Genomic DNA, 18804 nt, shown 5'->3' with positions numbered 1-18804 from the left:
CATCCCTCACTATCCACAGGGGGACTGGTTTCAGGACCCCCATGGATACCAAAACCCACAGATGCTCAAGTCCTTTATATAAAATGGTATAGTATGGTATTATTATTATTAACCCACTTTACAGACGGACAACCTGAAACACAGAGAAGTGAAGTAGCTGCCAGGATTACTGGAGCCGGGATTCAACTCTAGAAACTGTGCTCTTAACCACTACACTATGTCAGTTCCAACGCCCAAGACCTCTTTTTTTTTTTTTTTTTTTTTGCGGTACGCGGGCCTCTCACTGTTGTGGCCTCTCCCGTTGCGGAGCACAGGCTCCAGACGCTTAGGATCAGCGGCCATGGCTCATGGGCCCAGCCGCTCCGCAGCATGTGGGATTTTCCCGGACCGGGGCACGAACCCGCGTTCGTGGGTCGAGTCGGCAGGCGGACTCTGAACCACTGCGCCACCAGGGAAGCCCCCCGCAAGACCTCTTGATGGGGCTGGAAAGAGCTGCTTGCAGTGGAGCAGGGTGCCCTTGAGAGAGGGAGCCTCGTGCCCAGTGGAGGCCTGCACGTGCCCCGCCCATCTGAGCAGAAGCAGCAGCAGAGGAACGTAGAGACAGGGGCCAGCGTGGAGCGCTCTGCATTCCCCTGGTTTGGTGTGGCTAGTATATGTGAGTCCCCTGTGGGTCATGGGGTGAGATCCAATAAAGAAGCCATCTTGCCAGCCCCCCACCCGAGAGGCAGCCCTCCAGGAAGGAGACCCCAGCAGCAGGAGCTGTGGCTGGACCCCTGGGACTGGAGCTGAGGGGAGGTTGGCACAGGCTGAGCCAGAGGGGCGCCCTCCTATCTCGGAGACCCTCCACACACCCCACTCCTGGGACCCTGTGGGAGGGCCAGCACCGGGAAGTCTGCCTCATGGCCGGCCAGTCTTAGCCAAAGGAGCAGTGACAGCCAAGAGGAGGATCATGGCAGCGGCCAGACAAGTGAGAGGTGTCAGTCCCTGCCCTGGACCTCCCCTCCTAGACCCTAGGGCAGAAGTCCAGCTGGCCCCTTAGGATGGGAAAGAGACAGAGGCAAAATAGGATGTGCAATGGGAGTTTCAGGCTGCACTAGGCAACGTGGCACTTTGTTATACCTAAAAGTGAACAGAGAGCTCTGGTCTTTGCCCGAGACGTCGTGAGAGCACAGAAAAGGGAGGCAGTGGAAGGCAGGTGCTGGAGAAAAGCCAAGCTCCTCTGTGTTGGTCCCTCCCTTGGGTCAGACTGTCCAGTAAGCTGGCCACAGAGCCTCTACCCCGGCAAGGGCAGCAGGATGAACGGCAGTCCTGGGTGCTTTGAGGATGTCATCCTTTCCTCAGAACAAACCCCAGAGCATGTACAGTGGGCACAGACCATTTAAAATCCATCATCCATCTGGGCGTCAAAAAGCTGACCCCAGGGCTGTCACTTGCCCCTCTGTGTCTCAGTTTCCTTCTCTGCCTACACATCCCTTCTGGTGCTAAAATCCTTTGTCGTGGCATCTCAAAACATCAGTTTGGAACTGTGTTAAACAGTGCTGTGGACTGAATTGTGTTCCCCACCACAATTGTACTCTAACCCCCAAAATGATAGTGTTTGGAGATGGGGCCTTTGGGAAGTGATTGGGCTTAAATGAGGTCATATGGGTGGGGCCCTCATGATGGGATTAGTGCCCTTATAAGAAAAGACACCAGAGCCTCCTCCCTTTGCCATGTGAGGACACAGCTAGAAGGCAGCATCTGCAAGCCAGAAAGAGAGCTCTCACCAGAACCCCACAATGCTGGCACCCAGATCTTGGCCTTCCAGCCTCCAGAACCATAAGAAGTAAATGTCTGTTGCTTAAACCTCCCAGTCTGTGGTATTTTACTATGGCAGCCCAAGCAGACTAAGACAAATAATATAAGGTGTTTACAAAAAAAAAGGGAAAAAGTGATTTTTTGAAATAATAAGTAGCACATACTTATTATACATACAAATTTAAAAATTAGGGGAAAAGTTAAATAAGATTTTAAGGGGCAATTTTCAGTCACTTTGAAAGTAAACTGTTGAGTTCTGAACATTCACTGTTGGTGAGTGAACAGAAGCTGTGAGCTGCAGATACAAATGAAATTGGGCCTCTATTCATCTGAGCACCCAGCTTGGGAAGCTGCACACATTTGAAAACTAAGGGAAAAGAATTCATTTAGGGTTGAGCATGGGCCCCAGGGGAGGGCCTGAATCTGCAAGGCATGCTTACAGCTGAGACTGTAGTGGCCGACAGAAACACCCCGGTCTGGGCAGGAATCAGTCCAGCTGCACCCGCCTCTCCCTCAGGCTGCAAAGAACACCTGCTCTGAGCTGGAAGCCACACCCTGCCAGCCCATCAGCATGAAAGTCCACGCAGCTGCCAAAAGGATGATCCCAGGACACGCACGGGACCCAGAGTGGGGAACTGCACATCCTGGCTCTGCCTGCCACTCTCCAGAAGACTCTAGCCAAGCCTCCTCTCCGGGGCCCAATTCTTCCAGCTGTAAAGTGGGAGGGGGGATGGTCTCCTGAGCCGTCCAGTCCTGTGCACTGCAGCATCCATGGCAACGTTGCTCCACTGCACTCCGGACTTGGGCTTACCTCCCCTCTCAGGAGCTGGTGCCCAGGAGGTGGGCTCAGTGCCAGCTGCACAGCACAAACTCTCTAGGGAAAGTGGGTTTTATTTCCAACTTCCCTCCTGAATGAACCCCCAGAGAAATAAGGCCAATCCCAGAAACTCCACCTGCTGTGGGAGAGAGGAGTGAGCAAGCCATCAAGGAGAGGAGAGGCGGGAGGGAGGAAGGCACAGCACAAAAGACCCCAGAGCTTCGGAATTCAGCCCATCTTGCCTTAAACAGCTGCGTTCTCATTCCAAGTGACCTTGGCCGTGTTAAGTGGGCATCCATCCCCGAATTTGAGTGTGTCCCAGAGCCACAGGGCCACCTGCTAGTGCAGATTCTCAGGCCCTGCTCACCAGCATGCTCATTTAATGAATTGGAGTGGGATCCTGGGGTCTGTATTTTTAACCGGTGCCCCAATCATGCTTGAGATGCTGGTCTCGGGGTCACAATGAAAAAAGACATGCCATGTCACCAGCAGGGAAACCCAAGCCTGCTCAAGGTCACTGGCAAAGCCCGGCCCCCCAAGAGGAAAAGTCCAGCATCCATGAATGAATTCAGGTTTCACCATCAGAGAATCTGGAAGGAGACTTCTAGTTCAACATAAATCTAAGTTTTTATACTTTATGAATTAGTATGACTTCCACTTTCAAATACACTGTGGGAAAAGGGACTCCATAACCTTTTCTGGTCTTAAAGCCACTGAAGGTCTCAATTAAGTGCTGAGTATTATTATCATTATTATTATTATAATAACGATCGCTAATACTTAGACTTACCTGGTGCTTATCTGTGCCAAGCACTGTTCTAAGTGCTTTCATAGATTTGACCCTTGTAATTCTCACAGTCCTATGAAGCAGATACTACTGTCATCCCCATTTTATAGATGGGAAAACTGAGACTCAGAGAGACAGAGTAACTTGCTGAGGTCCCCCAGCCCGTAAGAGGCAGAGGTGGGATTTGAACCAGATGGTCCAGGGTCTACACTCTCAGCCACTATATACCCTCCCTGCAGAAAGGCCCCCTGCCCCACCTAGCACACCCCCTTCTCTCCTGCCCAGCCCACCCCCAAATCCAAGCCCTGCCCCTAGGCCCCCAGAGCCACCGGAGGCTGCTCCACCCTCCGCGTACCTGTCAAGGAGCAGGCGAAGCATCTACTCTTTGAAGAAGGATCCCTGGAACTGGGCTGCAGCTGTGGCCTTGACATTCCTACACTGCCTGGTGATGTACGGGGCAGCTGGCGGAGGACATCGAGATGCCAGGCGGAGACTGTAGCTGTGCGGAGAGAGGAATAACACACAGCATCACCAGGAGCCCAGCCCGGTGGGTGCCCAGACAGCACCTGGGAGGCCTCGTGCTGGCACCGCCTCTCCAGGCACCTTGAAGACAATGGGACTCGAGCTTTAACAACCGGAGTGAGCGCCACCATGCTCCGCCCACCCCCTCCCCTCCACTCGGAGGCGACGGGCCGGCAGAAGCGTCCACAAGCGGGGTTCTGAGACACGGCACTGGGCAGGCCCGCCCTCAGGACCCCCACTGGATGGGCAGGTGAGCCAGGAATGGACACTGCTGTGCAGAGGGCAGCTTCACCGTTTCCCCGCCTGCCTCCCCGGGCACTGTGCTCCCCGTAAAAGCATCTGGGAAGGTTCTGGTACCAAGTTACCACCATCGCCTACAGAAGGAAGAGGAAGTAGGTCTGGGTCCCCTCCAGACTGGAACTCTGCACCTGGCACCTGTTCCGGCCTCACTGTGCGGAGAACTTTTGTGTCAGGGATCTCAGAGGGGGTATAAACCTGGATCCCTTGACCTGGTATGGTCCTGTGTGCTACTACAGCCCATTAAACTGGATTTCTTTTTCAGGAAAGCATTAATTTTTTTTTAAAGATAGACAACCCAGACCATTATTCCTCCCCTTCCTGCATCCAGCTAAGGCGTACTCACCTTCCAGATCCTAGCTGGAATATCACCTCCTCCAGGAAGACTTCCTTCTCTAACTCCTGGATGAGGTGACCCTCCTGTGGGCTCCCACGGCCCCCCACGCTTGCCCATCACAGCCCTTGTTATATTGAATCACAATCACAGAATCGTGCATCTGCCTCCCTCAGGAGCTGTGAAATCTCAAGGTCAGGGCCCTTGTCTTGTTCGCTGCTGCATCCCCGGCTTAGCATCACAAACATAAATATTTGTTGAATAAGAACAACACATGGGGTGCCCAGAACTGTGCTAAATATTTTACGTGTATCAACTATCTTCCTCTTCCTACAAGATGGTTCTCTGCTAGCCCTAATTTACAGATGGGGAAACAGAGGCACAGAGTGGTCAAGTAACTTGTCCTGGGTCCCAAGTCTGCCTCTCTAGGTAGAAGAATGGAAGTGAGTGGGCGGGAAAGCAGGAAGGGCGACCCCTCTGGGAACCTCGCCTGCTCCAGGGAGGGAGAAAGAGCTGGGAACAGGGTCCGTCTCAAAGCTGAAACATCAGGGTTTCAATTAGTGGTTCTCAACCAGGGCATGGATTTGGCAATATCTGGAGACATTTGGGGTTGTCACATCTGAGGGGAGGGATGCTGCTACCCGGCATCTGGTGGACAGGGCCAGGGATGCTAGTAAACATCTTAAAATGCACAGGACACCCCCATGACGATTGATCCGCCCAGATGTGAACAGTGTTACAGCTGACAAGGTAGCTCTCCCACATACCTACAAGAATAGATGAATGTATACACAGAACAAAGAAGGTGCCAGAGGGAAGATTTCTGTTCTCTCCACAGATGAGATCCCCTCTGGGGTCCTGGCTCTCAGCCATGGCTCAGGACTGCCCCTGCTTGAATTCCTCCCCAACTCTGCAATCAGTCCTGAGAGAGATTCAAGGCAGAAAACTGAGACCCAAGGCTCGGCGGCAAGCTTGTGCCCCGGATGGACCAGAAGACCCATGAGGTGGCCTGCGGGGGGGCACCTCAGGGTGAGCACGACAACGACCCCTCGGCCAGCCCAGCCAACGCTGGGAGGGGACAGTCAGCTGCCAGGCTGCCTGGAAACACGAACGACCTGCACACCTTGTCCGGCTGAGGCATAAGGGAGTCCTGGCACATGGCAGGTCCCCCTACACTGTCCCCTTTCTGGGGCAACATCTCCAGCAGGATGTAGCAGCTTTGGGGACGAACGGGCTGGCATCCTCAATTTCCATTTCATTCCTCTCACCATCATCACACATCTATTAAACATTCAAAAACCTAATCAATCAAACAAAGACAACACCGTGGACCTCCCAGCCCTCTCCAGCTGCCAGGCATCTCTGCTCCCGTCTGCTCCGCTCCACCCTCCGGCTCCTGTGGCCGCACAGCCATCTCTACTCGGGAGCAGGCTTTCTCCCCAGTCTTGGTCGTCCACCTGGGTAGAGCGCTAATGGTTAGGGGCAAGGCCCCCGAAGACAGGTGCCTCTCGTCACCCCTCACACACTGCCAGGCCCCATGGGGGACAACACAACAGCCGCTGTGATTCCCAAGTGCTCCGTCTGCTGTTATCTCCGGAGTCCAGGAGGTAGGAGGAACAAGTGCTTTTATACCCATTTCACAGATGAGGAAACTGGGGCTCAGACAGATGGAGACTCTCCCGGGGGAGCAGAGCCCAGGTCTTTCAGCTCTATGGGCCACAATTTTGGAGGAGACCCCAAGTCACCACCTGGGTGTTTCCTTTAGGGACTGGGGTGGTGATGCCCAGCAGGACAGTCTCCTTCCTGATTGTGAAAGCCTTTCTCTGGTCGGAGGACTTTGAGAGCCCAGCAGCTGTCTGAGGCTGAGAGGTGAGGTGCTAAGCAACCAAATATTCCGATCCTCAGCACAGTTACGCTTAACCCACGAGCACCTTGTGATTCTTGATTCCCACTCACTGGCTGTGTGACCTTGGCAAGCCATGGACCCTCTCTGAGCTACAGTGTCACCACCCACAAAACGGGAAGAGCAATTTTATTTCATAGGGTTATTATGACAAGCAAGGCCAACATCAGCTCGCATGGTGTTTTGATTGTGGCCGCTGTGGGGACGGGCAGCAGTCATAACCCCCGAGGGGGCAGCACAGCCGTCGGAGACCTGAGCGCGAGTTCCCATCCTCACACTCACTGGCTGTGTGACCCCGGGAAGGTCCTCCCTGCCCCCCGGCCTCCAAACCCGAGCTGTAAAATGGAGACAATCCCTGCAGCCTGCTGATGCAGAGTGGGGCTAGGAAGAGCCCCGGGGGGCCAGGAAACGAGGGCCCTTGGCCTTCTGAGAAGAGTTCAGCACAAGGGGCCTATTTCTGGAGGTGTGAGGGCGGGGGCCACCAGCGCAGGGGACCCACTGGGGCCCTGCCGGCTCCATCCACCTTCCTCCCTCTCTTCTGCCTCCAGGTCTGGTCTCCTGCAAGGCCCCCTCCCCACCCCACCCCTCGCTGGCTCCCCTCCCATCTGTTCCCCTTCCCTAAGGTACAGCCGGGTGTGACATGTCCCTGCTGAAACTCAACCCCAGGCTCCTGGTGGGGACCGAGCTCTTCCACACACAGCCCGGCCCCGCCGACCTCCCAGCCCTCTCGCTCCTTCAGCTCCTGTCTCCCCAGCTCCACAGGGCTTCCTTCGGCACATGCACGTGGAGCCCTCCTCCCCGTGGCCTCACGAGAGGCCACGGCTACTCACTAGAGGCCGCTGGGGAGGCCCGGGCTGCTGCCGGACCTGTGACGTCAGAACCTCTGGGGTGGCGTCGGGCATCAGCATCTTTAAGCTCCGCAGCGGTTCCAACGTGGGACCAGGGCTGGGGACCAGGGCTCTGCAGATGCTCCCGGGCCCCGCCCCACTGACCTCAGCACACACACCCGCCCCCTCCACGGGCGGTTCCACGTCATCTACGTGATTGCACGGTGCATGGGAGGCCAGGGAACCGACCTGGGTCTGCTCGTCACAGCAGCCTGAACACCTAATTTTTTTTTTTTTTTTTTGCGGTACGCGGGCCTCTCACTGTTGTGGCCTCTTCCGCTGCGGAGCACAAGGCTCCGGACGCGCAGGCTCAGCGGCCATGGCTCACGGGCCTAGCCGCTCCGCGGCATGTGGGACCTTCCCGGACCGGGACACGAACCCGTGTCCCCTGCATCGGCAGGCGGACTCTCAACCACTGCGCCACCAGGGCAGCCTTGAACACCTAATTTTGAAGGCGTGGACGGCAAACCCCCAAAACGTAATGAATGAAGAGATGAGTGATCCTAGATTCCAGATATCCCCGCTGCACAGGCTTCTCAGTCACGGAAATCTGCGCCCATTCAGTGCAGGGGCCAGAACTCGGGCTGAGTGGGCCCCCTCGAGCATCCTTCCTCACAGCCCGGTAAAATGGATAACACTCATGATCCTGAATCCAAGGCATCGAGAAAGGGCTGCGCAGTCACTTCTTCACTGTCAGAAACCCTCCATAGTCTGAAGGCACTGAAAGGCAGGGTTGTTCCATTCCTGACCCTTGAGGGTGTCATTTATGTTTCCTCCGGTCCATTCCTGCAGACCCTGCCCTGAAGTCTCCCCACCATAGTCACGCCACCCCCTCCTCCAAGTTCTTGCTCAAGGGCCTCCTTCTCAGCAAGCCTCCCTCCCAGCTGCCCTATTTGAAATTGCAAACACCCTGCCCTGAAACTCCAGCCTCTAGTCCATTCTTCTGTCTTTCTTGTATTTACTGCACCAACACACTCCATGTCTACCTGGCTGTTTGTTTTCTGGCTCCACTGGAGGTGTTTTGTCCCTGACGTCCCCCGCACCTAGACCCATGGCTGGCACACAGTAGGGAGCCTTTCATTATTTGCTGGATGGATGGCGTGTCCACTACCTGCCAGGTGCTTTGCCAAGGAAGCTTTGGTGAATGACACTCACAGAGGTCGTTACCTTTCACAGTCTGCGTGTGACTCAGTGATGCCTAGAGGGAAAAACTCTCGTTTTCAGATGCCAGTGCGAGGCTGAGACTGGGGCCTCTGGGCTCCCAGGCCAGGCACGTTCTCGCTCAGCCCCCAGTGGTTTCTGGTAAAGGAGGCATCCGATACACTGAACTACACACGACAAACAAAACGGAAGAAGCAGGAGGGAAGGCCAGGGTCGGGGAGAAGATGGGGAAAGGTGATGTGGGGAAGGTCCCAGCGTGGGGCCCGAGCAGAGAGAGTGATGCAAGGACCTGGCGAGGATCTAACAGGGTTGGTTTGTCTGCGAGGGGTGTCTGCACGAGCTAATGAGTCACAGGGGAAGGAGGTCAGCACCTCAACTGGAGCTCGCCCTCACTGGGCTCTGGGGAGCTGGCGACAAGGTGATGTCACGGATCAGGGCCCACACGTGGCCTCTCATCTCGGGGTCGTCCCGGGGGCAGGGGATGCTGGGGCCAGGGAGATGAAGTAGTGACAACAAAAACTAAGGAGTGCCTAATAAAAATGAGCAAAGGCTGCCGATCACTGAATAGATCATTTAATGCCACGAAAAGGCAATTCACAGAGAAATCCAAAGCTGAGGAATATGCAAAGATGCCTGGCCGCCCTACGACTGTCCAAGAAGAGCAGTTAACACAAGAGGCCGCTTTCACAGGGCAGACGGGGGACAGGTGCCGTATGGGTGTTACCCGCAGGTGAGGGAACGTGGGCGGGATGAAGACACCCCTGGTTCCCTGACACTTGGGCAGGCCGCGCCCACCTGCCCCCACCTCCTGAGAGCATCTTCTCACTTGCCTGGAATGTCAGGGACGTAAGAGAGGGCAGAGGGGAGGGTCTCATCCTCCTGGGCAGCAAGGTGACATGACCCGATGCGGCCGCTGTGTTGGGCACAGATTGCAGGATAGCAAAGAACGGAAATGGGGAGACCAGTTCGTCAAGCAAGAGGTGATGGAGGCGGAGGATGTAGAGAAGTGAGAAGTGGAATCAGGACACGTTTTGGAACTGGGGGTCAGGGTTGGGGCAGGGCTAGGCCGTCTAGATGGAGTCCAGGGTGGGATAGTTTGTTTGACCGAGGAGGGGAAGATGGCAGGAGAAGACTCCGTGGGGAGAACTGTTTTGAAAAGAGTACATTTGAAATGTTCATTACACACCCAAGGGAGAAATCAAGACGGAGGGTTAAATGAAACTGATGAATCTGGGACAGGTCAGCATTTAGGGGGGCTGGACAGGCTCACCCAGGGGAGGGGAGACAGGGGCAGGTCCAGGAACTGAGGATGGGATGCAGAGGGGCAGGGGGGGACGTGAGAGTGGTGTCCACGGTGACACATATTTCAAGGAAGAGGGAGAACTGACAGTGTCTGACACTGCCGACCCGTTCAGGAAGACAGAGAGAAGCAGCCACGGCATTTAGCTGCCTAGAGGCTGCTGGTAACCTTAGTAACAGCAGCTCCCAGGACATGGTGGAGACAAATGCCTGAGAGAAGTGAGTTCAAGAGAGATGGGGAGGAGAGGAACTGCAGCAGGGGCTCAGAGAACCCCACCGAGGAGTTTTTAGGTCAAGGGGAGGGGCTGCCAGCTCCGGGATACACGCTCCAGGGTGCCTCCCCACCGTGCTCCCTGCCAGGCTGCCTGGGCGTTCTGAGCCGAGACCCTGCCTGCCTCCCCGCTTTCCACCTCTTCCCCTGCATGAGTCAGGAGGGGCCTCGGGGGATGCAACCCCCAGAGCTGGTTAGGCCACACGGCCGCCGCGGCGTCTTACATAACTCTCCACAAATTCTGAGAGCAAATCGTTTGAAGTTGGTGCCTGATGGTCAGCACTTTTGCAGGAGGCAAGAGAGAGGCAAAGGGTGTGCGAGCCGACGTCAGTTTCATTTAACAAGCTGAGATGGTCCTGATGCTCCCTGGAGGTGGGTGAAGCCCCAGGTGGGAGCTCGCGGGAGCCACCTCCTGCTTCCTGGCACCTGCCACTGCCAGGAACGCTCCGCATCCAAGCAGTCTCCACCTTCTGCTCCGGGGAGGCCCCTTGCACTCAAATGGGACTCCCAGGCTGGGAGTCGGGGGTGGGAGTAGTGACACAGCCCTGGGATGCAGGAGCCCGAACTTCAGCCCTTGAACCACCGATAACCTGCTGTGTGGCCTCTGGAAAATGCCACCACCTCTCTGAGCCAGGGTAGTCTTGCTTGCAAAATGAGGATGTCAAACGAGGGAAAAAAGGTAATAGCATCATTTACATACGTGCCTGCTATACACCAGGAGTTACTGCAGGGGCTTCACTCCCGGAAGCGGGACAGTGATGACCTGCATCTCACAGAGGAGGAGACGGAGGCCCAGAGAGGCGAGGAGGCCCATGTCCACACTCTGCCGGCCAACAGGATGCGGCCAAGATCTGAATCCAAGACCACCTGACACCAAAGCCTGGGCCCCCTCCCAGACACAGTCCCTGTAGTGATGGGGATCAAAAAGCTCTTTTCAATATCCCAGAAAGCCTAATGGGGTGAGTGTGTGCCCACAGAACAGTCACACAAGCCACCCACGAAGCCAGGAAGCAGTTCTGGGTGGAACCACATCAGCTCAGAGGAGCCCTGGCAGGGGGTCTCCAGCCCTAATGCTCACTGGAATCGCCTCGAGACATGAAAACAATCCCTGTGGCTGCTCCACTCCTCAGCCCTACAGGTTCTGATTTAGCTGGTCTGGAGTCCAGGCATTGGGAATTTTAAAAGCCAACTTTGAGAGCCACTGGTCTGGATCCATCTTCTCAAAGTGTGGTCCGCGGACCAGCATCGGCAGTCCCTGGGGGCTTGTTAGCACTACAGCTACTCAGCCCCCACCTGACCTCCTGAGTCAGAGTCTGCATTTTAACAAGATCCCTGGAGAGGCACCTGTGCATTGAAATTGGGGGAGCGTGGGGCTGGGAGAAACCTGCAGCAGAGTCAGGTGCAGACAGCGTGCTAGGTGGCGGCCTGGTTCTGAAGTCTGGGGCAGGACCCCGTCCGTGCCTAGTGAAGTTTTACAGGGAAAGCCTTGGCAATGTGTGGGCTGAGGGGAGGGAAATGAAAGTGATCCTTGAGGGAGGGGCAGAGGTTCGAAATCACTGGCCTGGGCAGTCGCTGTGGCCCCTCAGCTAACGCATGAAGGGTCGGCATCGCGGGCCCTGGTAGCTTAGGTGGTTTTTCCATTTAATGTTCGCTTAACCACGTGAGATGGCTTATTGTGCCCTCTTATGGCTGAGGGGACAGTTGCACGGGGAGGTGAAGTAACTCCTTTTAGGTCACAGAGAGGCGTGAATAGAAAGGAAAGAGGGAAAGGAAGAAAGGAAGGCAGGATGCACAGGGATCTGACCCCAGAGCTGAAGTCTGCTCCGCAGGGAGTTTCCTTCCCTCTCATCAGCCCTGAGGGAGGCTCCTGGTTGGCCTCCGTGCATCCAAAAGACCAATCACATACCTTCCTCCTGGGGCTTTTACGCCAGGTTCTTAGGTCTTCATGAGTCCCCCAGACCTGTTTGGCTTGAACTCCAAACACCAAGCATGTGACAGCTCGTGACACAAGCCGGTCAACAGGAAGGCTGGCCTGGCCCGCGATGACCTTGGCCAAAGGAAGTTTCCCAGCAGGGAGATCCCAGCCGGGGCTGCTTCCAGCCCTGTCAGGACAAGCGAGGGGCAGGGGACCCCAGAGGCCGAGCAAGCAGCCCCTCACTCTCAGACGAGGACAACGAACCAGAGCGAGGTGGTCACCTGCTCAAGGTCACACAGCAAGTTGTTCTTGGGAAGGAGTGGGGGGGGACATGCCTGGTCGCACTGCTTTCTGGGGGACACTGATGGTGGAGAGGAAGTGCAGTGAGGGGCCCCCATGGACTTGGGTAAAAGCAACCCTGGGAGGCAGGTGCCCTTCTCAGCATGGCCCAGGCGAAGGCACTTCCAGCTGTCCCTACCTCCACCTGCCTGCCTCTCACTGGGGACTCGACCCTGGAGAGCACAGGGTGACTCTATTCACTTCTCACCCACCTGCCCACCTGCCACCAGCAGATGCTCAGAGAAGGTTCCCTGAACAATAAGTGGCAAACCAGGAGCCAGGCTCCCAGTGCAGCCCAAGCCCAACTGTGCCCGGCTGTGTCTCTCCAAGACCAAATCATCCAAGGCAGCAGCTTCCCGGAAGGTTACTCTCACCACCAAGGCCCCACTCAAACCAGGGTCCCCAACAGACCCTCCCCGCTCCACTTGGTGCAGTGGGTCACGTCTGGAGGACGTCACACCTGCAGGAGAAGTCACAGCCTGTGAGGTACAAACCAGGGGTGAGGAGTCCTGGCTGGAGGGAGGGGTGACCCCCTCGGGCAGACCCAGCTCCGCCCCTGGCTGTGTCTCTGCCTCTCACTGCTCTTCTCCCTGGGAACCACTTGGTTGTAACCCAGATGCTGGCCCTTCTCTTTCCTTCCAACTGAGCCGAAACGGTCTGCTTTCTTCAAAAGGAAACTTCTAAGAACAGGGGGGAAGCCAAAAAGAAAACAGAAACAAATACAAGCGTGACAAGACCGATGGATGCATAGAAAACAGATTCCAACTTGGGACAGAAAGGGACTGATGGATCTCGCACGAAGTCCAGACGGGAAACTCTTTTAAATGACAAAATTCTATAAGGACACTAAGATTTAATTATTACGAACACTCCATCTTTTAAAGTTGCCTTAGGCCAAAGAAGTTAAGCTCCAGGGACAAACCCTTGCACGGTTTGGAGCTGCTGGGACTGAGAGTCTCAGAAGCCCTAGGAGGCATCTGCCCTGATCACAGGATTTCTAGAACTTGATGTCTGGTGCCCCTCCAAGGATGCCAGCGAGAAGAGGTGGCTGCCTTGGTGGAAAGCCTTGTGGGAGCTCAGGGGGCTCTTTGCTACCCAAGGCGTCTAGACCAGTCTGTCCTGGGAGGCCTGGGCGTGCCTGGCTGGCAGGGCATCCCAGACGCAGGGCTGGCACAGCTACACGAAAGACACACTTGCTATGTGCCTGAATCAGATGTGAGTCAGCGGGTGACAAGGCTGACCAAAGGGCAGGGGCGCCGTGGGCTGTGGGCCTGGAGGCCTCGTCCTCGAGGGTGCAGGGGGGTGGATACAGAGGCTGCCCCTGCCCCTTCTCCCCATCCCTGCCCCGAGATCCCCAAAGCCCTCACCCTGAATCCCAGCTGACCTCAAACAGGTGGTCAGGTGGTCATGGCTGGGACAGTTCACCCTTTTTTTTTTAACAGAGAGGGAGACAGAGGCGGCCTGTAGATGCTAAATGACTTGGACCCGGGTCGCCTGATTCCACCCTGGGCTGCTCGGGCCTCACCAGGATCTTACAGTCCTTTAGGTTTGGAAACCGCTCACTTGCAGAGGCCTCTCAAACAGGCTCCCTCCCTGCGGGGGGACAGACACCACCGCCCAGCCAGACACTCCTGGGGAACCCACTGACTCACAGCCAGGCGGTGGCAGACGTGGAATGAAACCCCTCCTCATTTTCCTTCCTTGTTACCAGCACTTCCCAAGCCAGGTTTGGTGGAAGGTTTGCCCAGATGTTGCATGGGTCGTCCTCACTACCGTGCACATCACAGCAGCTAGCGTTTCCGTGCTGACTACATGTGGAGCATGGTGCCCACCGCCTGACACAGAATAACAAATGGAGTCCCCACAAGACCTCTGTGAGATGGGTACTGCTGCAGTTAACACATGAGCAACAAAGGCACAGAGAGGTTCGGCGGCTTGCGCAACAACACACAGCTGGCAAGCAGCAGCAGGAGGATGGAAGCCAGAGCCATTGATTTACTCCAGAGCACGGGCTCGTGCAGTGAGACATGTCTCTGCAGGATTTCTGAGAGTTTCATGTGCCCACAGGCGGTGTAAATTCCCAAGAAGAGGACACAGGCTGTCATTTACCCCATTTATCTGATAACTGTGTACTGACCGACTGCTCTGTACCAGGTACCGTGGGGCACAGTGGAGTGCCGAGCAGACGTGACCTCTGAAGGCACAATGACAATTCCGCAAGGGGATGGCGTGGGCTCTGCTGAGCCTCAGGGGGTGCCCGTTAAGCACCCAGAAGTTTTTGTTTTTTTAATTTAGTCTTTTTGGACAGAAAAGTTCTAAGATCAGCCGTATGAAGCAATGTGTCCTGAATCTGATTTAGCATTCTCTTTGGGAGCCAGATTTCCAACTCTGCACACGTACATGTGGCGTCATGTGCCGACAGGGAGAGGGGTCCTCCGGCCTATTAAGGTGAGTCAGCCTTCTGGTCCACATGCTAAACAAGACCGGGCATTCCCGTGATTATCAGTACTGATCCATCGAGCACATGTTATACACCTGACCCCGTGCTAGGCACTGGGGATAGAGCAGTAAAGCAAACAGATCTGGTCTCTAGAACATTGGGGAGTGTGTTCTAGAAGGGGAAGGTAGTTACTTGCATAATACATAAATAAATACAGAATTACAAAGTGTGATTAGCAGGAAGGAAGAAAAACAGGCTACCAGAGCTCAGAACAAGGGACTTGACCGCAGAAACACGGTGTAAACAGTGTGTGTGTGTGTGTGTGTGTGTGTGTGTGTGTGTGTGTGTGTTCATGTTCTGTGGAACACATGGAACACATTTTGGGATTGGCTTCACTTTACCATGTTGTCCTTTGCTTTACTTCATTTGGGGGTGGGAGGGACGGGAAGGAAAAGAAAGCACAGAACGTGTAACTTACTTTAACCCCAGAAAGAAAAGAGACAGGATTTCTAGAAGGGGTCATTTCTGTCTCTGAAGGCCACTCCTCGGGGATGGAGAGGGCATTGTTACCACCTACCCTCACCCCCAAATCTCTCCCGCCCTCTTTGTTGTGCCTGAGTCTCAAGGCAAGTTATACACAAGGGGATTTGGGGAGTTTGTAAATGGGAACAGGACTGGGGTAAGAGTTCATCAAGTCTTCCTCAGGCCTTTTTCTGAATCGTGAACAACAGATCTGGTTACACGGGGTCTCTTACTTGTTACAGGAAGCTGGTCTGAGAGTTTGTGAACAGCTGAGGACCAGCCTTACATTTTCATGGGGTCTCCTTGGCTTGCTGCAGATGGTTTTTCAGGTGGAAACAGCCCACCACCCGGAGGAGTGGAAGCAAAGTCGGGGATGATTGTGGTGTGTCTACCTGGATAAGTCAAAGGGGCCATTTCCAGCAGTGCTGCAGGCCCCAGAACATTCTATGATGGTGAAGAGGAAAGCTACTTAGAAGTGCAAAGCACAGAGTGCATACTCAAGTCCAGGGGAGGAGCCTTCAGCCCACGAAGGTCCCCTCCATCCAATGTCACAGCTGAGCCATTCACACCTCAGCCCAGGACACTGCCAAAGCTCTTCTGCATCTCTCCAGCCTCTCACACTAGAGATCCCCCAACCTCAGTTCTTGGGCTGCTTCTCTTTAGCTGTACTCACTCCCTTAGGGAGGCCACCTCATGGTTTTCAGTGTCATGTGCACCCTGAGGACTCCCACGTTTACATTTCCACCTGGGTCCCTTCTTCTGAAACTCAAACCTGTGTATTCAACTGCCCTCCCCACGAGTGTCTAATGTCAGCTCAAATTTCACACCCCCCCAAACTGAGTTTCCAGCACACACGCACCCCACAAACTGGCTCCATCACCTCATCACTGAATGGCAACTCCATCCATCTGGGTGAGGAGGCAGAAACATGTCACCATCCTTGATTTCTCTCTTTCATCCAATCCTCAGCAAATCTTGCGGCTCTACCCTCAAAAGACACCCAGAATTCCACTGCTACTCACCAACCCCACTGCTACACTCCAGTCCAACTACCATCATTTCTCACCTGGGTTACTGTGTTCACCTCCTAGTCTGTATTTCTATTCTTGGGCCCGTTCAGCCTACTCTTAACACATCAGCCAGAGTGAGTCTTTTAAAAGGCCAAGTCATACCATATTATTCCGCCCCTCAAAACCCTGCAATGAATCGCACCCACTCAGGATAAAAGCAAAGTCTTCCCAAGGGCTGCAAGAGCCAATATAAATTGGCCCCTTGTTACCTCCCCGACCTCATCTCCTAGTCCTCTCCCCGGCCTGGCTCCCCTGAGCACACCACGGATGCGTCCACCTCAGGACCTTTGCACTTGACATTCCCTCTAAGTGTTTTCATCCCCTGTGTCCACAGGGTTGCTTTCCCCTCTCCCTCCCCCACCACCCCCATCTCTCTCTCTCTCTCTCTCTAGTCCCTTTACAGTCAGGCTACGTTTACATGGTAGCCCCCATTTTCACGTTCGTAGTCTCTACTCCCCCTTCCCTGTGTTACTTCTCTCCACAGCGTTCACTATCTGACATTCTATAGTTACTTGCTTGTTCACTGTCAGTCTCCCCCCACTAGGATGTGAGTCCCATGAGGGCGGGGAATTGTGTCGGTTTTGCTCACTGCTACATCCTCCCGGTACAGTGCCTGGCACGTGACAGCAGGCGCTGGTCCCACGTTGAGTGTATGGATGAATAAATGAATGGACGAAGGGTCAAGATCGACAGTCTTTCTTGACTACATCACACCCAGAATGCATCATCTAGTTATTGTTTCCCACTTATTGTTTCAAGTGGGGCAAGAACTTAAGACATTTTTAAGAGCGATGTAAATGCAAAATGTTTCTATGTCTTTAGGTGAATTTTTCATTGTTTCTCACCCCCACCTAACTGGACAGCAGTTTTTAAGCAAATTACTATGAGCCTTTCTACGCATTCAACTTGTTTTTCATAAACAACTCTGCTCACATTTCATCAGTTTGGATATTTAATTAACTCATACACGTACAATAATAAATACTGGCATATTTGTTATTATGTTTATTATAAACATGGTTACGCTAATAGTGTTATTAAACGTTATTAAAATAGTGTCATAAACAGGTTTGGGAACAAATACAACTGACTTTTGGCTGCATTTAACTTTACTGCAGGGCACCAAAGGGCACGGGTATTCCCTGTGTCACTGGGGGAGAGGGGCATCCATGAACACGGCAGGTTGGTTAAACGAAAATCAACTGAACCTCGACTGTATTTCATTTTATCCACAGTTGGTATTCTAACAACAGTTCAGAAAGATTTCTGGTACCACCCCACCCTCCCAGGTCCTGTCCTCTGCAAAATGCTCTCACGCCAATTACTCCTTAGGCCATGGTGAACACGCGGACTTGATGGTTGGGTGAATGTGTAAGTAGGAGACCTCTGTGTTTCCTTCGTCAAATGCTTGCATGCGGCCCTTTGACTCCGTCGGCTGGATCCCATTACGCAGCAGCTCTGACTCCTGGGCGTGATGGAGAAAACCGCCCAGGTGAGTGAGATGCGCCATGAGTCCAGTTTGGGCAACAGCCTTGTTCGGCACAGCCCAGTCAAGTGCGTGTGGCATCGTGAAATCAATCAGCGTTTAGGCTCTAAGAGGGAGGCGTTCCTCATTCTGAGCAAAAATAAGAAAACACGGAAGGGAAGCCATCCACGGCCATGTATTTGGGAGGCTCTACGAGAGAGGACTCCTTAGTAGATGTCAGGAAGTAAAGCTGGAGACAGAGGGAGGATGACTCTATTTTCAGAGCCAAAAACTGGGGGAAAGGATTTAAAAATGTGAAGGAGTATTTGGATTGTCCTACCTCACGAAGTTCAGGATGCTCGGTTATAATCGCAGACAGGCTGTGTGTGCACCGGTGTAGACCGGGGCAGGGGGCGGGAGGTGCGGAGATATAATTTCACCAATACCTTTGGTTAACGAGCTGTAGCGCACAATTCCCTTCTGGTCTCTGTCGGTTTACTGACGGGCTTTCACTACACATTCTTAACCTTGAGGACCGTGCCCCCAGGCAGCAACCCTTTAAGACCAATTGTAATTCACTATCCACCAAATAACTGAGTGTTTTCTTTCAACCTGATTTTAATTGATCATTTACTTATCCAAGTGATGCTCTCTATTCAGCTGCTAACAGTTAATTGCTCCCCAAATACACATTTTAAGCCCTAAAGTCATAAGGTGGGAGCAGATCAGAGGTCACTGAAGTGGAGTGGTGGCTTTGGCTCCATTATTCCTGGAGGTTTCCTCCTTTCTTTTTATTCCACAGATACTAAGTACCTACTGTGTGCTGGGTGCTGCAGTAGGTGCCAGGGTAGAGTGAACGTACACCAACAGGGCACTGTGCGATAACCACGCTTGTCCTAGTGAATGACCTAAGGTCCTATATTCCCCTCAAAAAGATACACAAAGAGCAACAATGGACAAGGCAGGGAATCCTCAAGT

The 18804-nt window shown here is 54.0% G+C and overlaps 1 protein-coding gene across 2 annotated transcripts in view; it reads right to left on the bottom strand.

Annotated features, from left to right (window-relative positions):
- Nucleotides 1-3779: 3779 nt before the first annotated feature.
- Nucleotides 3780-18804, bottom strand: part of PRDM2 (PR/SET domain 2) — a 112307-nt gene continuing 97282 nt past the window's right edge. For both annotated transcript variants that reach the window (XM_060088997.1, XM_060089000.1), the window contains one exon: nucleotides 3780-3900. In XM_060088997.1, the coding sequence (XP_059944980.1) occupies nucleotides 3780-3900 (121 nt within the window). The remainder of the gene's footprint in view (nucleotides 3901-18804) is intronic.

The sequence above is a fragment of the Mesoplodon densirostris genome, chromosome 2 (assembly GCF_025265405.1).
Source record: "Mesoplodon densirostris isolate mMesDen1 chromosome 2, mMesDen1 primary haplotype, whole genome shotgun sequence".
Classification (NCBI taxonomy): domain Eukaryota; kingdom Metazoa; phylum Chordata; class Mammalia; order Artiodactyla; family Ziphiidae; genus Mesoplodon; species Mesoplodon densirostris.
Note: the sequence above shows the minus strand (reverse complement) of the source record. Positions and strands in the feature narration are given on the sequence as shown.